Genomic DNA, 27,056 nt, shown 5'->3' on the forward strand with positions numbered 1-27,056 from the left:
CTCCTTTAGATGCCCTATATTTCGACATGCTACATGATAAAGAACATTTTCAGTATGAAAACTCCCCATCAAAATAATCTTGCAATCTAAAAATATAAGTTGTTAATTTTTCATATCTTACAGTTTCTTTTGGCCAGGTGTTAAGAATACATGCCTTCAATCCCAGCACACGGATGGGTATTTATAATTTTAGGCCACCTAAGGCTGCATTTTGAGATTGCCTCAACAAACAAACAATAACAACAAAAAAACTATCATCCCCCATATCCAAGTTTTCTTCTTGTATTTTCCTGTTCTAAAGTCTATGTATGTACATGGGCTCAGAATTAAATGATACCAAAAGACTGGAATTTAGAAGCCCAACCATGTCAGATCATCCACACAGGCATTTTTTTTCATGTTGTATCAAAGCTTATGACTCAAGTTTGATTTTTTAGGTCTTACTTGTCCATGTTAAAGCAGGTATTGTGTACTTGTTAAAGGAACAAACTACCATGCTACAAAGATGTAAAAACAATCCATAATTCCTCTTCTGATGTTGGATGCATGAAACTGTTCAGTTTACAGATCAAGTCCTAAGCATTTGGAGTTTCCATCTCTACCTAAAACTTCCAACATTATCTTTAACTCTCTCAGTATGAGAGAAATTAAACAATCTTTCTGTGTTTAATAGCTTCACCTGTAAGAGTAATTCAATCTAAAAGACTTATTATCTACATGCTTCAGTACATCCTAGGTCTCACTCAGACTTCTGAGTAGATTCTACACTCTACTCTAAGGAAGAGGTTCTCAAGTGCTTAAATCTGTTTTTCTCTTAAAGGGCATTGTCTAGGGCTGGAGAGATGGCTCACAAGTATCTATAATGAGATTCCAGACCCTCTTCTGATATTCTGGTACACATAGAACCCTCAAATACATAAAATACAAAAACAAAAGGGCATTATTAAACTTCTTTAAAAGCACTAAATTCTAATTCACTCCTTGACAGGCCATTAAAAATAATGCTATCAAAGGCAGACATGGTGGTCTCTACCTTTAATCATAGCACTTGGGAAGCTTAAGGACATAGATCTCTGAGTTCAAGGCTAGTTTAGGCCTACTGTGGCAAGTAAAGCCATAGAGAGAGAGAGAGAGAGAGGGAGAGAGAGAGAGAGAGAGAGAGAGAGAGAGAGAGAGAGAGAGAGAGAGAGAGAGAGAGAGAGAGAGACAGACAGACAGACAGACAAAGACAGAGAGAGATACCTATGAACAAATGGGATTTAATGCTACTATACTGAAACTACCCCATATCCTAGGAGATGAACTCATATTGGCCAAGGTAGGATTGAAAAAAGTATTCCTGTGTGCATGTAAGATAACATATTAGCCCAATGAAGTCATCTTGCTAGATTCGGGAGTTTCCTTAGGGTATATGCCCAGGAGTGATATAGCTGGGTCTTTAGCCAGACTCATTTCCAGAGTGGTTGTGCCAGTTTACAATAATTCTTTAAGATGAATGAAACGTACATAGGTAGGTGTATTTCAAGATAAAAGAGGTGTTTAGATTAAATTGAAATATAAACAGGTGGTCTCTGATCTTTAAGGACAATATTTTCCTGGACCAAGAATAAAGACACTTGCTGCCAAACATGACAATGGTAGTTTGGTTCCTAGGACCCACATGATGAAAAGGAAGAACCCATTCCCCCAACTTGTCTTCTGATCTATGTATGCATATAAATACACACATACATATATACATAAATGCACACACACATACACCTGCACACACACAAAATAAACAAAAAATAGAATAAGTAAAATAGTATCTTCCATATCTATGAATTTAAGCAAGTATAACCTTCACTATGATAGTGTAAAGTTTGGAATTTTGAGTTACTATTATGCCATTAATTAATATTGGTAACACCAAGACCAAGTTTCTCTTTTTTCTCTAAATGTTGATTTTTATCTTTCATATTGTATCTTGGCTACTTAAATAGACACTCTGAATCTCTTCAGGCAAATTTGAAGTATCATTTTTAAAAACTTCTGCATCAGAAAAAAAATACACAGAGATCTAACAAAAACCAGTTTTATTAATGACTAGGACAAGCGAGTAAAATTATAAACATCAGTATTGGTAGTTTTCCACAGAATGGGTGTGCTTAAAGTGTTATTTTAGATCTTTATGAAATCAATTCTGAGTTCATGATCACATGGGATATACTTTAACAACTCAGAAATTCCTTTTTACTCCTGGCTCTCTTCAAAATGTTGTTGCAGCTCCGGACAAGGACCTTTTCTTCTTTAAGACACAAACAGTGGTACTTACAACAATGCAGACAAGCACCACAGCACCCAGCACGGACAGCACCACAGTAGAAACACTGACTCCGGACTGTGGGCTTTCCTCTGGGACAGGCTCTGCCTGAGGGGTGAACAGTGCAACCTGTGCGATGTTGGACAGGCTGGAGCGCAAACCGCCTTTGTCCACACTTTCAATGGCGATGAATATGTAGGTTCCGTTTTCTTCTGAGACAATGTCTGGCTTAAAGGTAAAGGTTTCCTTGGAGTTGGCTTCTTTTGGTTTCAGGTTAGTTGTATTGACCTGAAGAGACTTATTAAAATTGTCTCTGAGGTCAATGATGTTTTCACTTGTTCTTATGATATACTGTTGAACTAAGAAAAACCTCATGTTAGTCACAGCATCATACCATATTAATTCTTTTCTACTTGTCCTCACAAATATTTAGTCATGCAATGCATGTTCATATCAAAAGTCTTATTCATTTTACTGCAAATGCTGAGTTCTGAATTTTAAACACAGTCATGCATGAAAAGCAAGACCTGTTTGGTAAACTATAAAACATCAGATCCCCAAATTCCTACTTGGCTGAGTCGTCATTTGTAAGTGCTGTCCTTTAGCTGACCTATCTGCTCTTGTGTCACCCTGGACATCTCTCACTTATGTCAAACCCACAGGGGTCCTTGTTCTTACCTATTCCAACATCAAAGTCATCTCCTGGTGCTGTCCATGTTAGACTGATCTCTTCCCCATCTAGTGTGGCTTGGAGGTCTGTGATTTGACTGGGTGGGTACTTATCAGGCAACGGACCAGTTGGAACATTGAACATCACATAGGCCCCTCCAGATGCTGTCCTGCTGAAATTCTCCAGAACCGGCTGAGTATTGTCAGTTGTTTCAGGTCTGGGTGGGTTCGCTTGAATTTCTCCTGCATTTAAAATTTTCTAGTTAAATCAGATGGTGCTGTACTCGGATTTTAGAATTCAGTCAGTCAGTTTCCTGACCCTTCTTGTCTTTCCTTTCTTCTTTCTCTTTTCATTTCTACAGTTGCATTTTTATGTTCGACAGTCATAAGTATTTCATTTGTGGAAAAATCCTCTCTCCAGAATTCTTACCATGATGTCATCAAACAAACTGGACAATCACTTCTTTGAAATGAAAACTGCACTGAATGAGGATGTTATGTGATTTGTTTTATGAATTAACAAAACAAAATAAATCCAACACTAAACAGGCTTGTATGAAACCTAGGCTAGCTTCAAATACACGTAGGTAGCCAAGGATAACCTTGAAACCTTTATCCTCCTTTCTGCCTCTGTCCCCTACCTACTGGGTTCAGAGGCATGTGCCACCATACCTCCCTAAATTATACCTTAAGAAAAGTATTGTTTTATTTCTCAAGCTATTTCTAACTAGAACCATGTTTGAGGAATCCAATTACAGTTCTATCCTTAACACTCTGATGGCTTCTGTGGCTCCATGCCAAAGTGCTAAAAAGTAACCCTCTTACTCCATAGCTTAGCTCCCCATCTTTCCAAATGGGGAGCAAGGTAAGCCAAACTTAAAAACATTGAAACCAATGTATCTCAGAAGACAACTACCCCACTGGCTGCACTTCTGTTGACAGCATAGTGGGGCATTTCCTTTGTCCTGAGCTGAAAGGTGGACGCATTGTTGCTGATGGTTTAAGGATGTTCCACTCTAACAAATACTAGCTGATTAGTTTTCATAGTTTGTTGATTCTGAGGCTTATATTGGGTCAAGGGAGAGACAATTGTATAAGAAATTGGGGGAGGGGAAGCTATCTTTTGAAATGTAAAATGTTTGCAGCCTCCACCCTATGAAATCATGAAAAGACTCACTGGGTTTCTGCACTGTGAGCCTCTTACCGTCCACTACCCAGCCTGGTATGTACGCCGCTCTGCTCCACGGATGGCGCGAACTTCTCCTGGCCGAGTTTGTTCCTCCATCTGCTCGGACTTTTAAGCTATACCTGCCATTATCCGAATAAGCTGTGAAGTACCTGGAGTAGACCCCATCATCCTTGAAAGCATCAGCCCCTTGACAAAAGCACAAAGAAATGAATCACAATCACTGTAACAGATGGCAGTTGGTGTGCATTGTCATACACGCACGACCTTCCATATGCATAGTGTGTACCTGAGCTTACAGTTCCACATGTGCACGGAGGATACCTCATCGTTTTGCAGAACAACACACTATTGAGTCGTGTACCCTTGAATCGCTTTGGTCTGTGTATATCGGCATTCATATGATGTGTTTACCCACATGATAAGTGTGCATGTATCATAAACACTTTATCTCCCTGTTCCCTACCACCTTATGCAGAGGCCATAAGTCTCTTCTAACCATTTCTCTTTTAATGGACTTTCAGTCCACTAAATTAATCTTCCTGTGCTATCTTATGTTTATATATGCAAGACCCTTCCTGAGGTAAATGAATCTTTATGTAAGATTTAATTGTCATCTTTCCTCATAGACAACCAAATTAACTCAATTTCCTTTATAATCTGTTTAACTGAGAAACAACCATTTTGCTCTTGGAATGAATGTTGGGGGATCTCAGAAACTTCGTAAAATGATTCCACTCTCAAAATGATGAGTTGAAAAATGTGTCCCCATTCTACTCAGAAGAGAGAGCAACATTCTTACAGCAGCCCCAACTGTGTTCCTCTACATGTCTGGGGATTTTTAGACTTGTCAATTTCCCAGACTACCTAGGGAATGTCCTATGCAGTCTAGTTTAATCAGGTTCAAGTGACTCCGCTGTACACAGAAGCAAGCAGTGCTTACCTCAGATATTGGCTGTCTTTTTCTATTTTCCATTAAAAGACTTTTAAATTAGTTTGTTGCCCCAATAAAATAAATGCTTATATGGTAACCTACTAAAATAACAAAAATAAATGAAGCAAGGAGAATGAAGTTACATGCATTATAGACAGCTTTGGGAATTGGGGACAGGTAGTTGTGGACTTATTGTTGCACTGATATGCGTGTTTAATTATTCCCTTGTGAACCTGATTGGTTATTTCCTTCACTGACTTCAATAGGATGTTCCATTCACAGGAGAACATGGAGGACAGAGAGAGTTTTCAGTACCACCTCCCTACCGAGCAGCCATGACAGTTCCTTGCTTCCAGCCAGGCAGAGCTGGCACCCGATGCTACAGTGCCCAGCCCCCATATGTGTCATCTCTAGATTCCCTTGGGTCCCAGCTCTCAGGACTCTATCTGTGCTTGTTCCAACTGTGTGGAATCACTCCTGCTTCTCTCCCTTCATCTGTCAGGGTTCCAGGCTCTGTTACCCTCTCCCACATTTTTGGTGATATTCCCCTAAGAAGCATGTACCTATGAATGAATCTTGCGCTCTCAGTCTCCTGAATGAGCCTCTCTTAGATGGAGATTACAAACACAGTTTTGGCAGTGAATGACATATACAGAACTCTTACCATGGCAAGACTCTTGCTAAGCACTTAGGCATGAGGTGGTTGCCTTCCTGCAGGCCAGTCTTGCTATTCCTTCCTAATCTGTGTAAATTCTCAGGTGGCCATCTTGCTGTACCCACTGCCCCAGGAACACATGACACATTTGGAACTATAAACATGTAGGCTTATTCATGATAGTCTGTGAATTACCTGCACCATTGTCAAGCAGTACCAGCTCCTCTGTTTTTCCACTATTTGATTCTATGGTAGCTGTCACTCGGGCTCCAATGATGGGAGTGTACCCTTGTAGAACTTCTGCGTACACAATCATTGGGCTGGGGAAACTGTTAGTGTCTGTGTTGACTTTAGCATTTACAGTGATTGGTGGCACAGAAGGATTTGCTGCCCGAGAGGTTACTGCAAATGATAGTATCTCTGAATTTACTTTGGCTTCAAGGTTGTAAGTCCAAATGCCAACCTGAAATTTTTAATGAGACATGAAGCAAGCATTTTAGAGTTTAATGACATGTTTTTCTCTCATTATGTGATTTCAAAATAAAGCATACAAGTAAAAAAAAAAAACAAATAAGAAATTGGGTTGAGTTCTTGAATCAACGGTCTTGATTCTCCACATACTGATGTTAAGCCAGACTAGTAGCCCGACTCATGTTATGCATGATATTTGCATTTTTGATATCTAAATCTGAAATGATGGGAAAAGATGGCATGCCAGGTCATCGGGGCTCTCCATGTTTCTTTCTGTTCTCAGATTCCTTCTCTTTCCTATCAACCCGCACTTCTTTTTCCTTTACCAGACACCATAGCTCTCAGAATCACACAGGCAAGGGAAGGGTATACATTTTACTTTCATTTTGAAGATGGTAAACTTACTGTACTCACATGTATGATGTGCTTAAAGCCTCTTTGGGAAAACATCTTTAGGGGACAATAAAACACTAGTGGCTTACCTGAGCCGTTCCTGGGATACTGAGATAGGCCATTTTGGAAGCTGTGTCCACTGTGAAATTTGTGATTTCTGTTCCTTTGGGATCCCTGAGATAAATGGCAGGGGCTTGTTGGCTCCAGGTGACAAGGAAGAATGTGTCCTTTCCCACGTTGCTGTCAATTAATACAGTGTCATTCAGCCAGAGACTATTGGTCAGTATGGCACCCTTGCTTTCAAGCTGTTTAAATGTAAAACCATCAACATCAAAAGAAGAGCAATAAATAAATAAATAGAAATAAGAACCTTAATGACTACAGAAGAAAATTGTTTTATTATTTTTCCCCTATATGATTCCTCATTTTTTGATCTAAAAATAGTCTTACATGTGCTTATCTACCTAAGCTTTCTCACTTTTGTTACTACCAAAAGATGTGCCATCCATGTGAAGGCTTCTTGGGATGTGACAGGTGAAAGGTCAGTGATGCAGGCTCTGAAGAAAGGGCAGGGCTAAGAGGAGATTTAAGGTGGGAACAGCAGTTGAAGAGTTGGGACTGTGACCCTACCATACTTTCATGGTTGTCTGGGGAAATGCTGGTGTTGACTGTTGGCTGTAAAGGATGCTAAAACCCACACAGAATTAGTATAGGGTATATGTGTAGGTGACACTTGCCTTACTCAGTCACCTCACTGATGACAGGAAAGACAATGTTTGGGTGGTCACAGTATTTTAATTGGAACAGAGTAAAAGCTTCCCCAGTGAAACACAGACAGGTCTGTAGCTGGGACACAGCTCAGTGGTAGGAAACTTGCCAAACGTGTTAGAGGCTCTAGGTTCAGACCCTACAAGGTCTGTAAAGAAAACCGAGAGAAACGCTCCTGGGGAGATTGCTAATGAGGAACCTTTAAGTCAGTTTTTACACAGGATTCAGTGTGAAGCTTTGGACATGGAGTCCATCCAAAGGAGGGAAAGATAATTTTGAAGGCAAGAATCCTGAGAAGAGAGAAAGCCAGCTATAGATAGGTTGTCTTCTGAGAGGGGCCATCAAAGTGCCTTTGCTCTCTGTTGGAATTTCTTACTTGACAAGAGTCAACATCATATATTATTTTTTAAGATACAAAATTGCATGTTTATCATTTCACCATAAAATTTAAAACATTATGAAAGGGCTAAGTTTAAACAATTATCCCGAGGGTTTTCTCGGTACTCATCTTTTTACTTTACAGCGGAGACAGTTACGTCCACTTTCTAATCTATTGCCTCAAATATGATAAGTGCTGTAAGTCATAGGCATCGCTGTGTTTATGTAATGCTTCTCTTGGAGTCACTTATTATTAAACTGAAAGTCTGTGTCTATCTGTATTCCCTTCCCCTCATATCTTACCACCTGATGCTCATCAAGGCATTATTTATCTTTACTTTGTGAATTCAGCTGTTTTGATTTTATCTGTACATGAGATCATGTACCTCATTTTCTGTGTTCAGTTTACTTCACCTAGCCGGACGTCCAAGGATATCCAGTGTTATTCATGTGTGTGCTTTCTAGAAGTGCCATTTTAGGATCAATAGAAAGAATGTGCCAATTTTACTTCATCCTAGATTTCAACTTTCCAACACCTTCAGTCCTTCTTGAAACCTCATTCTGTTATCTAAAATTTCTGTCCCAACCTAACCTGTCAAGTCTGTCAGTAGATGCAGAGTACTTTGAGCGGGAATACCACATTTTGTCTCTTCATCTTCAAAGTCTCAGAAAACAAGGTCATGTTGGTTGCAATGGGAGCAGATTTTTTTTCAGATAAATTCAGGATGAAATCCTTAAGCCCAGCTTCTTATCAACTCAGATAATTGGATCATGCTTCTAACTGGTTATTTTTTACCTCTGCATTTCTACCCATCATGCACATGAATAGAGATGAACTTTGAATATTTGTGTTATCTTTCTGCTTTCTCTCTATTTCAGATCTTACCATAAGTATCTCAAATGAGAAAAAACACATTTTATTTCTAGTTTTTCTACACATTAAAAACCAAACTAAACTAACCCAAAACACACACTCCAATACATAAAGTCTTGATATTTCTACCCTTTAAATGTTTTCTTTCTAGCTGGTTTCATGTACTCTTCCATTATACCTTTTTTTTTTTTTTTTTTTTTTTTTGGTTATAGCAAAACCTCTAGAAATGGGAAAATGCTGACCTGAATTGACTTCTGGGTGATATCAGCATTTTCTGAAGCCATGGACCCAAAAGCATCAATGAGTCCATTGTTCCAGGCCAGATCTGTAGCAAGCAGATGTTTTCCACCTAAAATGTGAACGAATAGGCTATGTTGTTTTGTAGATCAAGAGTTCTTGCCATAATTTAACGATTAACAAGCTAACAGCTCAAATAAAGCTAAAGTTTCCGAAGAAGCTGAGGAGGAGGGTAACCCTGTAAGAGGACCAGCAGTCTTAATTAACCTCTGAGATCTCTCAACTAGATCACCAACCAGGCAGCATACATCAACTGATATGAGCCCCTCAACACATATACAGCAGAGGACTATTGGGTCAGGGTTCAATCAGAGAAGATGCACCTAGCCCTCAAGAGACCTACAGCCCCAGGGAGTTTAGAGGTCTGTTGTGGATGTTGGGGTGGGACCATCCTTGGAAATGGGTGCAGTGTGGGGGAGGGAGTTTGGGATATAGAACAGTCAGACAGTGGATCAGGAGTGGAATAAAATAAAGAAAAAGAAAAAAGAAAAAAAGTAAAACTTTCCATATGGATTAAATTAAATGGTAAGAAAGACATTAAGGTCATCTTTGAAATGTTTAGTTTGATTCATCATAACTGCAAAGCAAAAATTATCCCATTATCTCACTATAGCAACCTCAGTTGCATGAGGTGCTCCACCTGGCTATAGATATGAAAGGCACTGGATTCTGTGTATTGACGTTCACAGACTTTTGTATAGCCTGTTAGGGGAATTATGAACTATTATTTACATCATTTAGATGTTTTCCCAATGAAAATAGATTAGAAGCAGAAAACTGGAAAGATCAAAGAATTGCTGTGTCAAGGTATTTTGACATGACTGGATATTGTTTAGCATATTTGTGACAGAAATAAATTGTAAAGTGACAATAAAAGTGTTTGGAAAGGTGGGAGTTTGTATAGACACCCCCCCCACACACTCACTCATAAACACACACACGTGCCAAACCAACCAAATATATATATATATATTTGGTACCATGAATGCCATATTAGTGTAATAATTGATGTGTGTAATATTAGTTTTGTATTTTCTACTATGTTTGAGAAGGTACTAGAAACATGCAATCAGTTTTCACCACATCTGCTTATTAAAATAAATTACCATAGTAAATTAAGTTAAATAAGTTACCATGGTTTGTCTTTTCTCATTGTCTTTTAGTCTTGGAAAATCCCAGATTTTGTTCAAGACCCATCTTAGTAGCCACTTGATTGTGTATACTTCCTCTCCCCTCTTTCCACACTACAATATTTTGGGCATAGAATGCTTGTAAGTTTCAATTAAATTTTATTCTGTATTTTTCCTGTTGAGAAGGAATGTGATTGATATGTTTGAATTGACTGTTTTATGTGTCTTTTCCAGCCAACTAAACAAAAAATGTGACAAGGACAGAGGTTGGTTTTATGTGACTCTACTCTACAATTTCTGACCTGGCTCTTGCAAAACTGAGCTTAGAAGAAGAAATTGAATATCAGATGAATATTCATATACAATTGAAAGTTTGTAATGCCTTACCTGTTAAAATGCTCATGTTTGTTACAGATTTATCAGCTGATGGTCCCACGGCAATGAAGTGAACTATGGCCCCGCTGTCTATCACCTCATCAATACAGTCTTTGGCTGTGCTGTCCTCCCCAGCACTCACCAGCACGATCTCAGTCCCATCTGTTTGGAATCCTCCATTTTTAAATACCTGCAAGCATAATTCAGAATACCATTCACATAGTAGATCAGCTCCCCTGATGGAAAGTTAGAAAAAAAAGAAGCTAGATTAAAAGTATATGATAAAGATAATTTCTGTTTTAGAATCATAAAGTATATGCTCAACAGTCCTTGAATAACATAAACAAATTTTCTGTCCCTCCCCCAACCAATAAAGGAGATATTTGTTTAATTGAAAGATGTGTGAATTTAGAAATTAGGGAACACTCACATGGACTAAATGATATCTGACTCTGGACAACCCAGGCAAATAAATTCTTAAAATATGAAACCCATTGTTTTTGCCTGCTATCCTCTGACAAACCAGTCAGTTTAAACAAAATCAATCAAATATACAGCTAGGTGCAGTGAGCAACCACGTCGTCATTAAAAGGTAATGGATTCCAAATTAGAAAAACCTTGAATACTTAGTTAACAGGGAGCTAATGGTCTAAGCATGTTGAAGTTTCCAATGAGATAGAGATCTTCCTCATCCCATGATAGCCTCAGGTGATCTAGCCAAAGAAGTTCTTGAAATTTTGATCCTGGTGTCTCGATTTCCCAAGTGAAAGATAGCATATATATCAAAGATATTTTTTCCTGTGTGTTTTGTCAGTAACCTTTCAAGATTAGTTATGTTAAAGTTAGGAAACAAAGTAGAATAGTAGAACTTCCTTTTGTCCTAAAAGGAAAACAGTGATTCACATACATGTGCAGTGGGAATTTTACCTGAAATGCAGCTTTGATTCCAGAGCAGATGGACAGCCCACCCTCGGCACGTGTAGGTAAGGTTTTCAAAAGCTGGTTTCTCTCGATGTCACTGTTTATTTGGATCAGCTCACTCTTTATCATGGCCTGGCTACTAAAGTGTACCATCCCTACCCAGGACCTATTTTCAATTATCTGGCTGATAAAGTATCTTGCTGCTTGGTTCATTCGATCAAGGCGATTATAAGACTGGGTAGAAAACAATAAGAAAAGAAATGAGTGGTTTTAAACCTCAAGATGAAAGCAGATTTCATAAAAGAGTGTGTGGTTCTTATTGACAAGAACTAGACAACTGTTAATTAATTCAAGAAGACTCTCTTGGTCCCCAAGCAGAGCTGAGCTGAGTAGTTCTGCAAGAAGCTTGCTGAGCTATTGTAAACTCCTAGAAGACCAGCCTATTCTGCCCTAAATACTTCTAGCATTTCCTCTGCTTCTCTATCAGTGGGGCAACTGCATTGGCTTTCTGGTAACTCACTGTAAACAATGTCTCTCTTCAGTAGATAGCTGCCCAGGATGTATACTTAAATCTTTATTTCCTCCCTGCATACCTAAATTGGCTTGTGAACTTCTCAATCTAAATCAGAACAAAATTTCCTAGATATCTATATTTTTGCTTTGCCTGCTAGTCTATCATCTATCACTTTCTTTCTGATTTTTATTGCAGTTCTTTGGTATGGTGAGTGTGTGTGTGTGCAAGGATACTTGTACCACAGCACACATGTCATGGTATACATGTGGAGGTAAAAGGACAACTACAAGGAATCAGTGCCTCTCTTCCATTATTTGAATTCCAGAGTTTGAACTCAAGTTGTTAGGGTTAGCTGAAACTGCCTCTGCCTACTGACCTATCTCTTTATCATAGCCATCATCATCATCATTGTTATCATCATCATTGTAACCATCATCATCATCATCATCATTGTCATTGTCATCATCATCATTATCTTTGTCATCATCATCATTGTCATTGTCATCAGCATTGTCATCATTATCATTGTAACCATCATCATCCTTGTCATTGTCATCATCATTGTCATTGTCATCATCACCATCATCATTGTCATTGTCATCATCATTGTAACCATCATTGTCATCATCACGATCATAGGCATCATCATCATCATTGTCATTATCATGTGCTGTTATTGGTGTGTGTGTGTGTGTGTGTGTGTGTGTGTGTGTGTGTGTGAGTCTGTATGTGTTTATGTCATAGTGTCCATGTGGATTTCGGAAGATTGTTGTGGGGAGTCAGTTCTCTTATGATATTTGAAACCATACTAATAGAATATTTTACTTGCTGAGCCATCCTACCATTCCTACTTTGCCTTTATACATCCTACCATTCCTACCATTCCTACATGCCTTTATACCAGTACCATGGTTTGTTTTATGATACAGGTTCTAAATATGCAACAGAAGTGACTGAACTTGCCTAGTCTCCCAAATGCTAGGATTATAAGAACATACTTCCATAGCTTATTCTAAATGAACTATAAACTTCTCATGTACACGCAGCTCTAAATTCTAGCACACTGCTGGCTATTCACTGCATGATAACAGAAGGAAGGAATGACTGCCTGTAGCCTTTAGTTCTTCATGGAGAAACTTATCTTTTTATGCATGAGAAGAGCACCTGAACATGTCAGAAATAAGATGACGTCATGTGGGCATTCTGCAAATTGACCCTGATGCTTGAGCTAATGAGTTTATGCACACACTTACATACTCAATTCTCATGTCTCTTCAGCATTTTATATTCTGAGCTAATGAGTTTATGCACACACTTACATACTCAATTCTCATGTCTCTTTAGCATTTAATATTCACATTCTAAAACAGTCTCCTTTCAGTATCTTGTTCTGACTAACGTCTATCACAGTTCTCATCCAACTATACATTTTCTGGAACAAAAATGAATACCCTTGGATTAGCTCTTTTTAGATATATTTCTCTAAGTATATTTTTTTCAATATCTTTCTGGTCATGATATCAGGAAATAATAGTATTTTATGACATCATGCAATTAAAAAAGCCACTTAACAAGTGGTGTTTAGGGTTTATATTTGCTATTTGATCATTCCTGTTTCTATACTCAAAACAAAAACAAACAAACAAAAATGAGCCCCTGAACTCACAGCCATGCTCCCAGACACATCAAGAACGAGGCACACAATTCTTTCACTGATCCTCAGCAGCGAGAAGAAGGGTGGTGAGGGAAGCATCTCCATGGGCTTGCTGTTCTTAAAATCCTCAGAACTGCTGATCACTTCCCACGTGCTTCTGTAGTTGCACTTCAGGTTATGTAGAGTTGGAGCCTCTCGATTATGGTTTCCTTCCTTACAGAATTCAGTCACCTAAGAGTGTAGTGAAGTGCAGAAAATTACTATTTCATCTATGCAAATGACCTGATAAACAAAGCAAAGAGTATGTCCAGTGTTAGGTTGTAAAAGCAACTATTCTTGTTTAGCAACGTGGCTGTAGTTGATACTTTGCTAAGGTATATGAGCTCACAAGCCATGGAAGGTGGCTCAGTTGAAAGTATCAGGCACATTTTCCCTTCTTATGAGTGGGCTTTAGGCTCAATTAGAGAGTTGTTGGTTGCCACTAACATGTGAGTGCCATACATTGCATCTTTGTGTATATCTTGCCAAGAGGATCATTGTGTATTGCAACAGGAGATCTCTTTAAGTGCTTTTTTTTTTTTTTCTTGTCAGCTTGCATAGTATTGGAACCATGGAAGCTAGACCACAGGAAAGAAACTTTCTGGTCAGAACCAACTCAAGGCATCTGAGTCCTTTGTCCTATATGTGTGGTTTAATCTGCAATAGGGGCTGATTCTGAAGTCCTGCAAGGCAATCAAGGGTGACATCAATAATTTCTGTGTTTTGGGAGTCACTTGGAGGACGACCCTGATAAAACATTTGAAAGTTTTCTTATGCAGGGTAGTAGAGATTCCATCACTCTGTGACTTTTGTGTGTGAATTGTGAGCCCATGTCTCTATGTCTCTCTGTCTCTTTGTGTCGTTGTGTCTGTTTCTGTCTCTCACTGTGTGTGTGTGTGCTTGCATATGCATGTATGCCCATGCATGTATTGAAGTGTAGGTATTTAAAGTATAAAATAATATGATTTCTTGAGGCTTAATTAAACAACTTTGATGTTGTTTGTCCCTTGTCCCTCGCCCTTACATCAACAAATAAATGTAGCTACCCACCCCCATCAAAAAAGACTGTCTATTCAGCAAAACTGGTATACTTACAGAATTAATATTTGTCTTGAACATTATAGATGACTTTTCTGATTGATCTTTATCAGGAAAGAATTGACAGTCGTTTTCATATAACTTTGTGGTGGGATCAATTCTGCACTTTCTGGTTACACACTTGCCCCCTTGGCATTTATAGACTCTGTTTATACCCTTGATCCGTGTAGTGCACCTGGAAATATAGAAGTGAATCTAAGAGACAACGTAGTCATTCACTTCCAAAGTGGTCCTGTTACTCCTGAACTTTGTGGAATGTTATTTCTTAGATATGTGCCATGATCTTCCTACACTGCTGAAAAAGTGTAAGAGGGCCAATCAAAATAAGCATTTGTTTTTCAGGAAACTGAATAAAAAATAAAAACCCAAAGGTTATATTCAGTTATAGACAGTGGAGTTCTCAGCTGGAAAGAAAACTGTGTTCTCTCCTTAGACATCCCCACATCTCCTCTTGTACTGTATGCTCTGTATACTCCTGGTTGACGGAGCCTGTGGACCATTTATTTTGGCGTACCCTGTGGTATTCTTTTCCAGGAAGACATCCTCTGAAGAGTGGGGTATCACATAACTACGTGTGCTTTGACTAATGAAGGGCCATCTTTTTATCCAGGACAATGTGACTGGAATCAGAGAATGAGGGACTGCCAAGAAAGGCCACGTCCTGAAGGAGGATGGACTTGTGTGTGTTATTGCCCAGGAGGACCATGGCCGGCAGTGATCAGAATATCTGTGATCAGATACTCCAGGCTTTAGCCAGAATGCATCTCATTGGCTTGCAGTTCAGATTCAGGAAGTGGATTCTCAGTGAATTCTGGCATCTGTGGGAAAGGTGTAAATGAAAAGTCAAAATGCCAAACAAATGGTTGGCATTGAAGCTGTGTGTATTTTTGCAAGACAGCCATTGTCTTCCAGGAAAATGGTCTAAAATAAGCATAAATCAGGCTCGTGACATTGCACCTGCCACCTGCCTTGGGACAGAACTTGGATGCTTGTCACTGGATGGGACTATAGGGCAGTTAGGAGCCAGTGGTCATTTAAGGTACTTAGAAGTCAGGCCATGCCTTGTTGCTTCGATTTTCTTGGATGAAGCACTGTAGAAGGGCTGGTCTTCATTGTACTCATCAAACACTCCCCAGCGAAGATGGGCCCATTCATGGACCAGCACTTTTCCTGTAAGACAGTTTTTCAAATACATAATCATATTTCAGTTGGTAAATTTGATGTCTCAGAAATTTCCTGGCCACTGAGATGATTCAGCAGGTAAAAGTGCTTGCCTCCAATCCTGACAACCTGAGTTCAGTCCTTGAACCCCCTGTGGAAGGGGACAAGCACTGACGCTCAAGTTGTCATCTGCCTACCACACCACCCTCCAGAGAGAGAGAGAGAGAGAGAGAGAGAGAGAGAGAGAGAGAGAGAGAGAGAGAGACAGAGACAGAGACAGAGACAGAGACACAGAGGCAGATAGTGAGAGAGACAAAGAGAGAGTCAAAGAGAGAGAGTCAGACAGACAGAGAGACAGGCAGATACAGAGACACAGATAGACAGACAGAGATAGAGAGAAGGGAGAAAGGAAAGAGATGAAAGAGAGAAATTACATTTGGGTTTAGGTTTTCTGTAACTCTTAAAGTTTACATTTTGATTATAAAAAGACTTTTGTATTTAATGGTATGCATTGCTGTACAGAATATTAATTGTTTTATTCTATAGCATGTTAAATCAATGAAGCATTACAGAGCATATGTCACAGCCACAGTAAACTAGGATTTGATTTTCAGTTCTTGGGCAGTCAAAGGTCTCAAATATATAAAGTTAATTTGTAACTTCCCAAGTACCTACCCTGTCAACAGCATAATCAGATATACATTATTTACTTTATAGATATTTTGAGGGTTCAACTTTAAGGAAGAAAAACAGACGAAGCTCCTAAAGGGGTTGATATTGAATAAAAATTTTATATGATACTTTAAATTATGTAGATTATATCATCTAATACATAGAGAATTTGAGAAATTTTGAGAAAATTTAAATCACTTGAATAAGGCCCCAAAAATAAGTCACTTGTTTAATGTTACAAAACTAATAGAGGAATCAAGATTCTGACCCAAAAATCTGTGCTCTAGTCTGCTTATTTCATACAGAACAAGGTTGCTTGATGCAAACACATGACATTTTAACCAAATTCCCACCTGGATCTCCATACTCGTTCTGTTTTCTCCCCAGTAGAAAGTCAGGGGTGAAGTGGATGTATTCTGCCTTCTCTCCACACTGTGTGAACTGCCTGGTGTAGGGCTCATCCCTGCCCTGGAGGGCAGGCGGTGCCACTTTAACATCAGCCTGGAAAGGTTTAAAAAGATCATTAACATTCGAAGAGCAGAAAAGACAAGAGGTAGAAAAACTCTGATCAATAAGTTTGTAGCAAAACTAGCAAGCACCAGAAAAACTGTTTTTTTGTTGTTAGAGAAAGAAATACTTACATGCTTGTAACTCTCTTGTTTTGGCCTCCTATACTGGGCACTGTTTTTCCAACTCTCAGGAATTAATATGGATACATTTTTGAAAAAGAATCTCTTTTCTGTAGCTTCAAAAAGGTATGTAGACGCTTTAGTCACCATGTCCTATCAGCAACGGAAAACAGACATGTAAAACTGTGCATGAGAGTGAATCACGTCTCAGACGCTCTTCTCAGGAGGACCCTGCTAAGTTGTTACTAGGAAAGCAGCCATTCATCAAGATCATTCATCAGCAGGCTCTGCTGCACTTCTGAGCTCTGTCAATCCAAAACTCACTTCACTGTCCCCTGAGAGGCTCTGGGTCCTCTACCATCTTACCTCAAAAGACAGCTTGCTGCGTGTACTTAGTGATTAAAATAATAGATTTATGTAGCTGTATACCTGGAGCTTAGAGTCTTTTATTTGGCTCTAATATTCCTGTGAACACTTTTTGGTTGGCTTAATGGATGTCTGAAGCCTGGTGACTTCCCTCTTTAGTGGACTGAGGACAAGATATAAACCACAAACACTCTAACACAAGAAAGCTAGGAGAACAGCCAATTAGAGCCTTTATCAGGTGAGGGCTTTCTTTCCATATTCCTGGAAGTGGTGACAAGTTTGGGTACTTGGAGGGCAGGGGAACAGGAAATTTTGTAGCACATGGAAAACAATGATCTCAAAACTTTTACTCTGCCATCAGTTTCAAAATACCCAACTTCTCTCTATATCTCGAGTCAGAAGCTTCCGGAATTTATTAGAGGACTTTGTCCTTTTCAGCATCATTGCCTTATAAGGAGAAACATGGATAAAAGGTAATTAAGGTGACTGTTCCTTGTAACCAGCACTCAAAGAGAGAAGTAAAATATAAACAAATATAAATGAAAACAAAAAAATCCTCATTTTGCAGGAGCCGTTCGTTTCTCAGTGCTGTGTTTATCAGGGCAGACCCCTCTGATGCTTCCAGCTTTAACATAAGCCCACTGCACCTTAAGGCCACCATCCCTCATCCTGCTGCACCCTGAGAGTCTGGTGCTCTGACTCACATGCATTGTGAAGGGTCAGGGAGCTGATTAGTGAAGAATCAAAAGATTAGTCAGTGTTAGAGTCCTGAGAATGAAGGTCCAGTGCAGGAAGGTTGTAAGACCTCTTAAGTGTGTCAGAAGTTGTTTAGCTTCCACAGAATAAAGATAAAATAATTTTCTTCTTCCCTGGAAGCCTTTTTTTTTGGTTAAAAAGGGACATTGAGGCTTCCATGTTCTACAGGAAGAGAGCACTCTTATTATATATGAGATAACAGCGCCTTGGTGGTCCAAAATGAGTTATGAATTGTGTACAACTTTGTAGGTTGTGATTTGTGTAACTCCAAGGGATTGAATTTTCTTGAAAGTCTCCATGGATCAACTGGCTATCTTAGACAACCCTGTGTGTGTAGGCTGTTAAGTGCTATCAGAGACCCTAGAGGTAACTTTCATCTTTAGGTGTCTAATAATGGTTTCTCTACATTTTCTAACCAGAAATTCTATTGTATTTTTTCTAAATTCCTTCCCAGAATTCCCATAATGCTTTAGATTTTATAATGAAAAGCTGAAATATCGGAGTTTGCCAAAATGGTTAAGTTTCAAACTTAAAAGATACTTGAACACTAAATACAAAGGAAACTTGAAAATGGAGAACTGTTGTAAGATCCCAAGGAGTCTCAGATCAGGAGTGCTTGACTCACAATTAGACAATAAACCACTGTAATAACAAGAGGGTTATTCGAAGCCTGTGCTTGGGGTTCCAAGCATCACATGCAGGAAAGCCAAAGGCAGAAACCTGGGTAATAAGAGGTGCACTCTTTTACAGCCAAAAACCATGAATTGGGGTGGGGGTGGGGTTGTCTACTACTTTGGGCAGTTTGTTATGTTCCTATAATGGCTCATGTCTTTTTCTTTCTTTATCTTTTTAAAGATTGTTTGAGCAAGCTCAAGGTATCTTAATCAGTAACTGCCAGCAATTTGGCTCCTGAATTCTAATCAGTAATTGGCAGCCATTTGGCCCAACAGTTTTCTAGGTGGGGAGCGGGAAACCAGTGCTGGACATAGTCTGAGCCCTCTCTGCTTCTTTGTTCTTCTGAAATTAATTGGTAGAAATGGCTAAAGCAAAATGAGTTCCTCAGAACATCAGGCCATCAATTATTAGAGTTTTCCAAGATCATGGTGTATATTTGGATGACCTCAGGCCACAAAATTTCCTGCTCATAGAAGCCTTTGTAAGAGGCTAAGTGTCAAAACAAATTAAAACACACTAAACTGTACACATGTTGGCAAATGATTGAATTTCTACTTGTAATGTTTAAGAGAAGACTCCTGAGAATTCCTTTTTGTCTCTAAAAACAGTCTTATCAAATATTCATTTTCTGAATTCCATAGTTTGCAGCTCGACATTTATTTGTGAACACTAAGAATCTATCATTCAGAGTTTGCTCTTATAGGAAAAACATTTCTTGCTTTTAGACTTCAAAGGACATCAGGTAGTGACACCTCTGGGCTGATGGCTGGTTTACTGAGAACATGTGACACTGGAAGCCTAAGGAAACCACCAGGAGAGTTCAGTTCATGCCCATAGGAGATCAACAATGAACACTAGGACCCAGTGTAGTGACCCCAGAGCAAGCAGTAGAGGCTGAGGGACATGGACAATGATCATGTAGCTGGAATGCCAGGTTTTACTTGTATGTGCTGGGAGAGAGTTGACAAACAAAGTCCCAAGTTCAGTGTGTGGGCCTCTTCCTCTCTTTGTAACCACTTTGTGTAACCACCTCCTATACACACCGATTGTCTAGAATTTTTATCTTAGTACACATTTTACATCTCCCTCTGAATTCAGATTTCTATCTCTACTAACAGGATGTTACACAAACAATCCAGTTTAAAACTCCCTTGAGCCAGCTGTTCTAGGGACAGATCTTCCTTTAGCTTCCCTCCCCATCTGAGCAACTTTCTCTACACTTAGTTAAGCCGATGTTGTGCAGTGTGTCTTGCCTCTTAACATTTCCTCCCTACCTTCTCCTTCCTACACAAGATTAAATCAACAAGTGTGTTGTCTAAGAGACTGTACAAATATGTTCAGCATTGCTTTAATCACTCCTGAATCTCCATGTCCAATCCATATACAGCTCCTTCTGCACCTCTGTTCTACATTCATACATTGATCTGGTACATGTGAGCCTTGTGTGGCTTCAGGTAGTCAGCGTGGTCCTAGAATAGTCACCAGAGTGTACACAGCCTCCTCTAAGCTCTTTCATGAAGTCTCACTTCTCAGAAGGAAAGATGCCTTTCCTAGTGTAATAAGTAAATAAGTAAAATTTACTTAAAAATAAGTAAATTCCAAAAAACTGAGTGAGAATCCAACTTCTAAATGATAGACCAGGAAGCTGAAGGTCAGAAAGGTCTCTGCTTCATCTTTGATGTTACCGTGAGAGGATAGCATCTCTTCTAGAAACTCTAGAACATTCACCTAAAATATCATAGAGCCTCCATTTCCCTCCATGCCTTCCAAAACTGTTTTCAAACTTCTCAAAGTATTCAGACATTTCCATAGTAACTCTTATTATCACTAGTAACCTGTTTATTCTCCATTACCCAAATATTCTAAAGCCCATTTTTCTTACCTTTATCTGTTCAATTATTGTTCCATCTTCTGGCACTGCAGGGTCAATGGCAATGATAACGTCTTCATAACCATTCTCATTCAGCCTTACCAAGGAAGTGTCTGACCCCTGAAGCAGGTGCAGGACTAGGAAAAAAACAGCTCCCCTCCAGAACCCCATCATTCCTGCCTGGTCACCCAGAGGGCTTTCTCTCTCTGTTTTTCTTGCTAGGTCTCTCTGTATATATGCCCAACAACCCCTTGTTAGGTAAATGAAGGATGGTGACAGTGTAAAGGTCAATGTTCATGTAGAGAGAACACACAGCCAGGTTATACAATAGGTTTATTGTTTTGGTTATGGTCAAATTGATCAGGAAATTATAAAATACATAGCACCCTATGTTCTTGAGATATAATACCTTGGTCCCAATTTTTAGTTAATTTCCTAAGTCTACACACAGACTTGGTGATTTCTATATCACAGGGTCATAAAATAAAACCGCAATAAAATGTACAGTCTCTAAAGTCCTGCCTCCATTTTAAAGAGAAAATGAATTATTATTTATAATGTCTGTCATCTAAACATTAATGACATAAATAAAAGCCAAGTAAAATGAGCTTGAAATTCAAGACTATGAAGCATCTGATAAATTTAAGGAGATTTTATAAAGTCAAATTATTAGAGTAAACAAGCTAACTAGAGATGGTGATCTCTAGTATAAAGGAATATATATGTTTCTATATTATATTTTGCTGGTCACTGTTAAGGAAAAATAAACAATGGAAATTTTACTTAATCAAATTTGTTATTGGAATGAACACACACAATGCATTTTGTTTACTTTTACCATATCTACAGACAGGGCTCAGAGACTGGAGGAAAGTTAAGCCACTTAGATTTGTTCTTAAATGTTCGTTTTGACTGAGCCCATTTCTGAGAGCTAATGTGCTGTGCTTGAAAGACATGAGTGTTCTTGAAAGACAAAGTTTCACTTTCTGAATGCCCAATTCTTTCTCATCACTTCCCCCTCTCCCTCATCCTCATTAAATCTTTTATGTGAGAAGACTTCCTATAGCCTATGTTGGTCACTAACTTGATATGAATCTCAGGCTGCTTTTCAATTCCTGACCCTCCTGGCTCCTCCTAGGAGTGGGATTACAGGTGTGAACACCTGACCTCTTATTTTTCAAAGAGACAATAAAAGCAATATAAAATCAATGCCTGTCTTTGTAACATGAAGTCTCCTTATTGTGCTATGAAGTCTAAAGAAGGAGGTATTACTATCTCAGCCATGGGTATGTCTCACAGACAGACCTTGTGATAGAAATCCATGCCACATAGTCAAGTTGACACAAACATACTTCACACAACCACACATGCTCCAACATCATCTTTCTCAGACACCATAGTCAAACCCCCTTCTGACTGAGCTGGAATCGCCCCATTCACAACAATAGACCAAAGAATGTACTATGTTTTATATGTTGGTTTCCATTCAGAGAGCCCCTGAAGGCTGTGGGTTACATTTCCCTCCTCTGTTATCTCCTTCATGTCATTATGGTTGGAGCACTTTTATTATTCTCATAGTTTCTTAGTGTTCTCTGTCAATAGTCATGAATTTAAGATTATTGTTTTAAATGTTTATTAATCAATGTACTAATGAATCATTCAATTGAATGGACACTTACAGACACACTTCGACACAGGGTCATATAACATCATAGAGTTAAGGGCTTTGTCTTCTTCAAGTACTTAAGGTCTTGATAGGAGTCTTAGCCTCTGATAACTGTTTTGATTGCTTTACTTTTCATCTGAATGTACCATTGAACTTTATTTCAATCAAAGGACACTCCACTTGATTATTGTACAAGTGACGGTTGGGAATTTTATAGCCAACATTATCTGAAACCAATACATTAATTGCTACCTTTAGTGTCACACCATATAAGTTACCTGTAGCTATTTTTGACACTTTGAGAAATATTTTACATTTATATATTTATGCTTTGGTTCTACATGGGTAATTTTTGTGTTTCTGAGCATGGCTTAATGTGGTAATCTCTGATTCTATCAGTTTCCCCAAAATAACACGATTTCCTTCTTTTTTAAAATGGTCTATATGCCTCAATATTCCATCTATCTCATTTTCTCATTTGTTCATCTGCTGTGGCACCTGGAAACTTTTTTTCTCTCTTACAACTTTATTAAAAAAGAGAAATACATATACAGATTTTTAAAGGCATTTTGGCATAATGTTATATAAATACTTTTTGTCAGTACTTAATTCTTTTAGAGGTTTGATAGCATGCATTGAAACCCCACTAATTAGCATAAGCATGAAGCACATGTAGGACAGAACGTAACATGGAAACACTTTTATTGGTGAGTATAGATTAAGCATAATATTCTTTGAATACCAAAAATTGGCACAAGGCTATATTCTTAACTCTTGGATTATTAGTGATTTAAGGTCCAGGTGTATCACTCTCTGAGAGGGTGCTATACATTTTTTTCCTAAGAAGAACTGAGGGTTTCTTTTTCTTTTTCTTCTCCTCCCCCCTTTTTTTTGGCCTTTGTTTTTCTTGAGCTTCATATTGCCAGGGAGTTGTTTCTGGGGTATTCAGAGCTTTCTGAGCTTAGTATCCAATTATCAGTGACTCCATATTATGTCTGTTCTGTTGTGACTGGGTTACCTCACTCAGAATGATATTCTCTAGATGCATCCATTATCTTAGGAATTTCATAAAGTCATTGTTTCTAATAGCTGAGTAGTACTCCATTGTGTAAATATATCACAATTTTTGTATCCATTCATAAACTGAAGGACATCCAGATTCTTTGAAACTTCTGACTATTATAAATAGAACTGCTATGAACATTGTGGTGCATGTATCTTTGTTGTATGTTGGAGTATCTCTGGGGTATATGCCCAGGAGTGGAATAACTGGGTCTTCATGTAGGACTATGTCCAATTTTCTGAGGAAACGCCAGACTGGTTTCCAGAGTGGTTGTATCAGTTTACAACCCCATCAACAGTGGAGAAGTGTTCCTCTTTCTCCACATCCTCGCCAGCATCTGCTGTCATCTGAATTTTTGCTCTTAGTCATTCTGACTGGTGTGAGGTGGAATCTCAGGGTTGTTTTGATTTGCATTTCCCTGATGACTAGGGATGTCAAGCACTTCCTTAGATGCTTTCAGCCATTTGGTATTTCTCAATCAAGCATTTTTTTGTTTAGCTCTCTACCCCATTTTTTAGTAGGAATGTTTGATTCTTTGGCGTCTTGAGTTCTTAATATACCTTGGATATTAGACCTTTATCAGATGTGGGGCTGGTAATCTTTTACCAATCTGTTGGCTGCCATTTTGTTTTCTTGACAGTGTCCTTAGCCTTACAGAAACTCTGAAATCTCATTTATTCCCATTTCTCAATCTTTGACCTTAGAGCATGAGCCATTGGTGTTCTGTTCAGGAAATTTTCTTTTGTGCCTATGTGTTTTAAGGTTTTCCCTACTTTCTCATCTAATAGTTTCAGTGTACTTGGTTTAGTGTGGAGATCTTTGATCCACTTGACTTGAGCTTTGTGTAATAAGAAAGGCTCTACATTCATTCTTGTGCATGCTAAATACCAGTTGGACCAACACCATTTGTTGAAGAGGCTGTCCTTTTTCCATTCAAAATTTATAGCTCTCTTGCCAAAAACCAAATGACTATATATGTGAGGGCTTATTTCTGGATCTTCTATTCTGTTCCATTGATCAACGTGCCTATCTCTGTACCAGTAACATGCAGTTTTTAACACAATTGCCTTGTAATATAATTGAGGTCAGGAATGATGATTTCTGCAGATATTTTCTTGTTGTTGAGGATGGATTTCGATATTCTAGGTCATTCATTATTCCTGATAAATTTGGTCATTGTTCTTTCTAACTCTATGAAGAATTGGGTTAGAAATTTGATGGGGATTGCATTGAATCTGTAGATTGCTTTTGGTAAGATGGCCATTTTTACAATGTTGATCCTTCGAATCCATGAGCATGAGAGATTTTTCCATCTTCTGAGATCTTCCTCATTTTCCTTCTTCAGAAATTTGAAGTTCTTGTCATACAGGTCCTTCACTTGCTTAGTTAGAGTCACACCAAGGTATTTCATAGTTTGTGACTATTGTGAAGGGTATCTTTTCCCTAATTTCTTTCTTGGCAAGCTTGTCCTTTGAGGAAGGACTGATTTTCTTGAGTTAATTTTATATCCAGCCACTTTGCTGAACTTGTTTATCAGCTGTAAAAGTTCTCTGGTGGAATTCTTGGGGTCCTTTACATATACTATCATGTCATCTGCAAATAGTAATATTTTGACTTCTTCCTTTTTAATTGTGTCCTTTTTTCCCCTGTCTAATTGCTTGGGACAGGACTTCCAGTACTATGTTGATTAGTTAGGGGGAGAGTTGGCAGCCTTGTCTAGTCCCTGATTTTAGTGGGATTGCTTCAAGTTTCTCACCATTAAGTTTGATGTTACCTATTGGTTTGTTGTATATTGCTTTTATTATGTTTAGGTATGGGCCTTGGATTCCTGTTCTTTCCAAGACTTTTGACATGAAGGGGTATTGAATTTTTTCAAATACTTCCTCAGCATTTAGTGAGATGACCATGTGGTGTTTTTCTTTGAGTTTGTTTATGTGGTGGATTATGTTGATGGGTATCTGTATATTAAACCATCCCTGCATCCCAAGGATGAAGCCTACTTGATCATGGTGAATGATCATATTGATGTGTTCTTGATTTTGGTTTGCAAGGATTTTGTTGAGTATTTTTGCATCACTGTTCATAAGGAAGATTGGTCTGAAGTTCTCTTTCCTTGTAGGGTCTTTGTGTGGCTTAGGAATGAGAGTTATTGTGGCCTCAAAAAATGAGTTGGGTAGTGTTCCATATGACTCTATTTTGTGAAATAGTTTGGAGAGTATTGGTATTAGGTCGTCAATAAATGTCTGAAAGAATTTTGTACAGAACCCATTTGGACCTGGGCTTTTTTTAGTTGGGAGGTTTTTGATGACTGCTTCTATTTCTATAGCTGTTATGGGATTATTTAGATGGTTTACCGGGTACTGGATTAACTTTAGTTAATACCTGGTATCTGTCTAGGAATTCATCCATGTCCTCCAGATTTTCCAGCTTTGTTGAGTATAGGCTTTTGTAGTAGGATCTGATGATTTCTTGAATTTCCTTAGTTTCAGTTGTTATGTCTCCACTTTCCTTTCTGATTTTATTAATTTGGATACTCTCTCTTTGCCTTCTAGTTAGTCTGGCTAAGGGTTTATCAGTGAATCAGCTCTTGGTTTTGTTGATTTTTTGAATGTTTTTTTTTTCTTTCTATTTGTTCAATTTCTGCTCTCAGTTTGATTATTTCTTGCCATCTACTCCTCTTCGTTGTATCTGCTTCTTTTTGTTCTAGAGCTTTCAGCTGTGCTGTCAAGTTGCTAGTGTATGCTCTCTTTAGTTTCTTTTTTGGAGGCTTTCAGAGCTTTGAGTTTTCTTCTCCGTACTGCTTTCATTGCATCCCATAGTTTTGGGTATGTTGTGATTTCATTTTCACTAAATTCTAGAAAGCCTTAATTTCTTTGTTTATTTCTTCTTTGACCATCCTATCATTTAGTAGAGCAATGTTCAGCTTTCATGTGTATATGGCCTTTTTGTTGTCTTTGTTTTTTATTAAAGACCAGCCTTAGTTCATGGTAATCTGACAGGATGCATGGGAGTATTTCAATCTCCTTATATCTATTGAGGCTTGTTTTGTGACTGACTATATGGTCAATTTTGGAGAAGGTGCCATGAGGTGCTGAGAAGAAGGTATATTCTTTGTTTTAGGGTGAAATGTTATGTAGATGTCTATTAATTCCAATTGGTTCACAACCTCTGCTAGTTTCACTGCATCCTTGTTCAGTTTCTGTTTCCATGATCTGTCCATTGATGAGAGTGGAGTGTTGAAGTCTCCCACTATTATTGTATGTGGTGCAATGTATATTTTGAGCTTTAGTAAGGTTTCTTTTATGAATATGGTGCACTTGTATTTGGAGCATATATGTTAAGGATTGAGAGTTCCTCCTGATAAATTTCCTTGTAATGAGTAAAAAGTGTCCTTCTTTATCTTTTTTGATAACTTTTGGTTGAAAACTTACTTTATTCGATATTAGAATGGCTACTCCAGCTTGTTTCTTGGGGCCGTTTGTTTGGAAAGTTTTTTTTCCCAGCCTTTTACTCTGAGATAGTGTCAGTCTTTGTCTCTGA

The 27,056-nt window shown here is 38.5% G+C and overlaps 1 protein-coding gene across 1 annotated transcript; it reads right to left on the bottom strand.

Moving 5' to 3' along the window:
* Positions 1 to 2,248: 2,248 nt before the first annotated feature.
* Positions 2,249 to 20,961, bottom strand: LOC308419660 (calcium-activated chloride channel regulator 4A-like; the record flags this gene model as incomplete). The annotated part of the gene is made up of 14 exons (XM_080915395.1): positions 2,249 to 2,661; positions 2,981 to 3,214; positions 4,176 to 4,346; positions 5,942 to 6,209; positions 6,700 to 6,915; positions 8,873 to 8,979; positions 10,445 to 10,622; positions 11,360 to 11,587; positions 13,534 to 13,752; positions 14,656 to 14,833; positions 15,720 to 15,828; positions 16,845 to 16,992; positions 17,133 to 17,273; positions 20,800 to 20,961. The coding sequence occupies 14 exons, from the start codon at positions 20,959 to 20,961 to the stop codon at positions 2,249 to 2,251; spliced, it is 2,772 nt and encodes a 923-aa protein (XP_080771521.1).
* Between the last annotated feature and the right edge of the window lie 6,095 nt (positions 20,962 to 27,056).

Source organism: Micromys minutus, assembly GCF_963924665.1.
Source record: "Micromys minutus genome assembly, chromosome: 4".
Taxonomy (NCBI): Eukaryota; Metazoa; Chordata; class Mammalia; order Rodentia; family Muridae; genus Micromys; species Micromys minutus.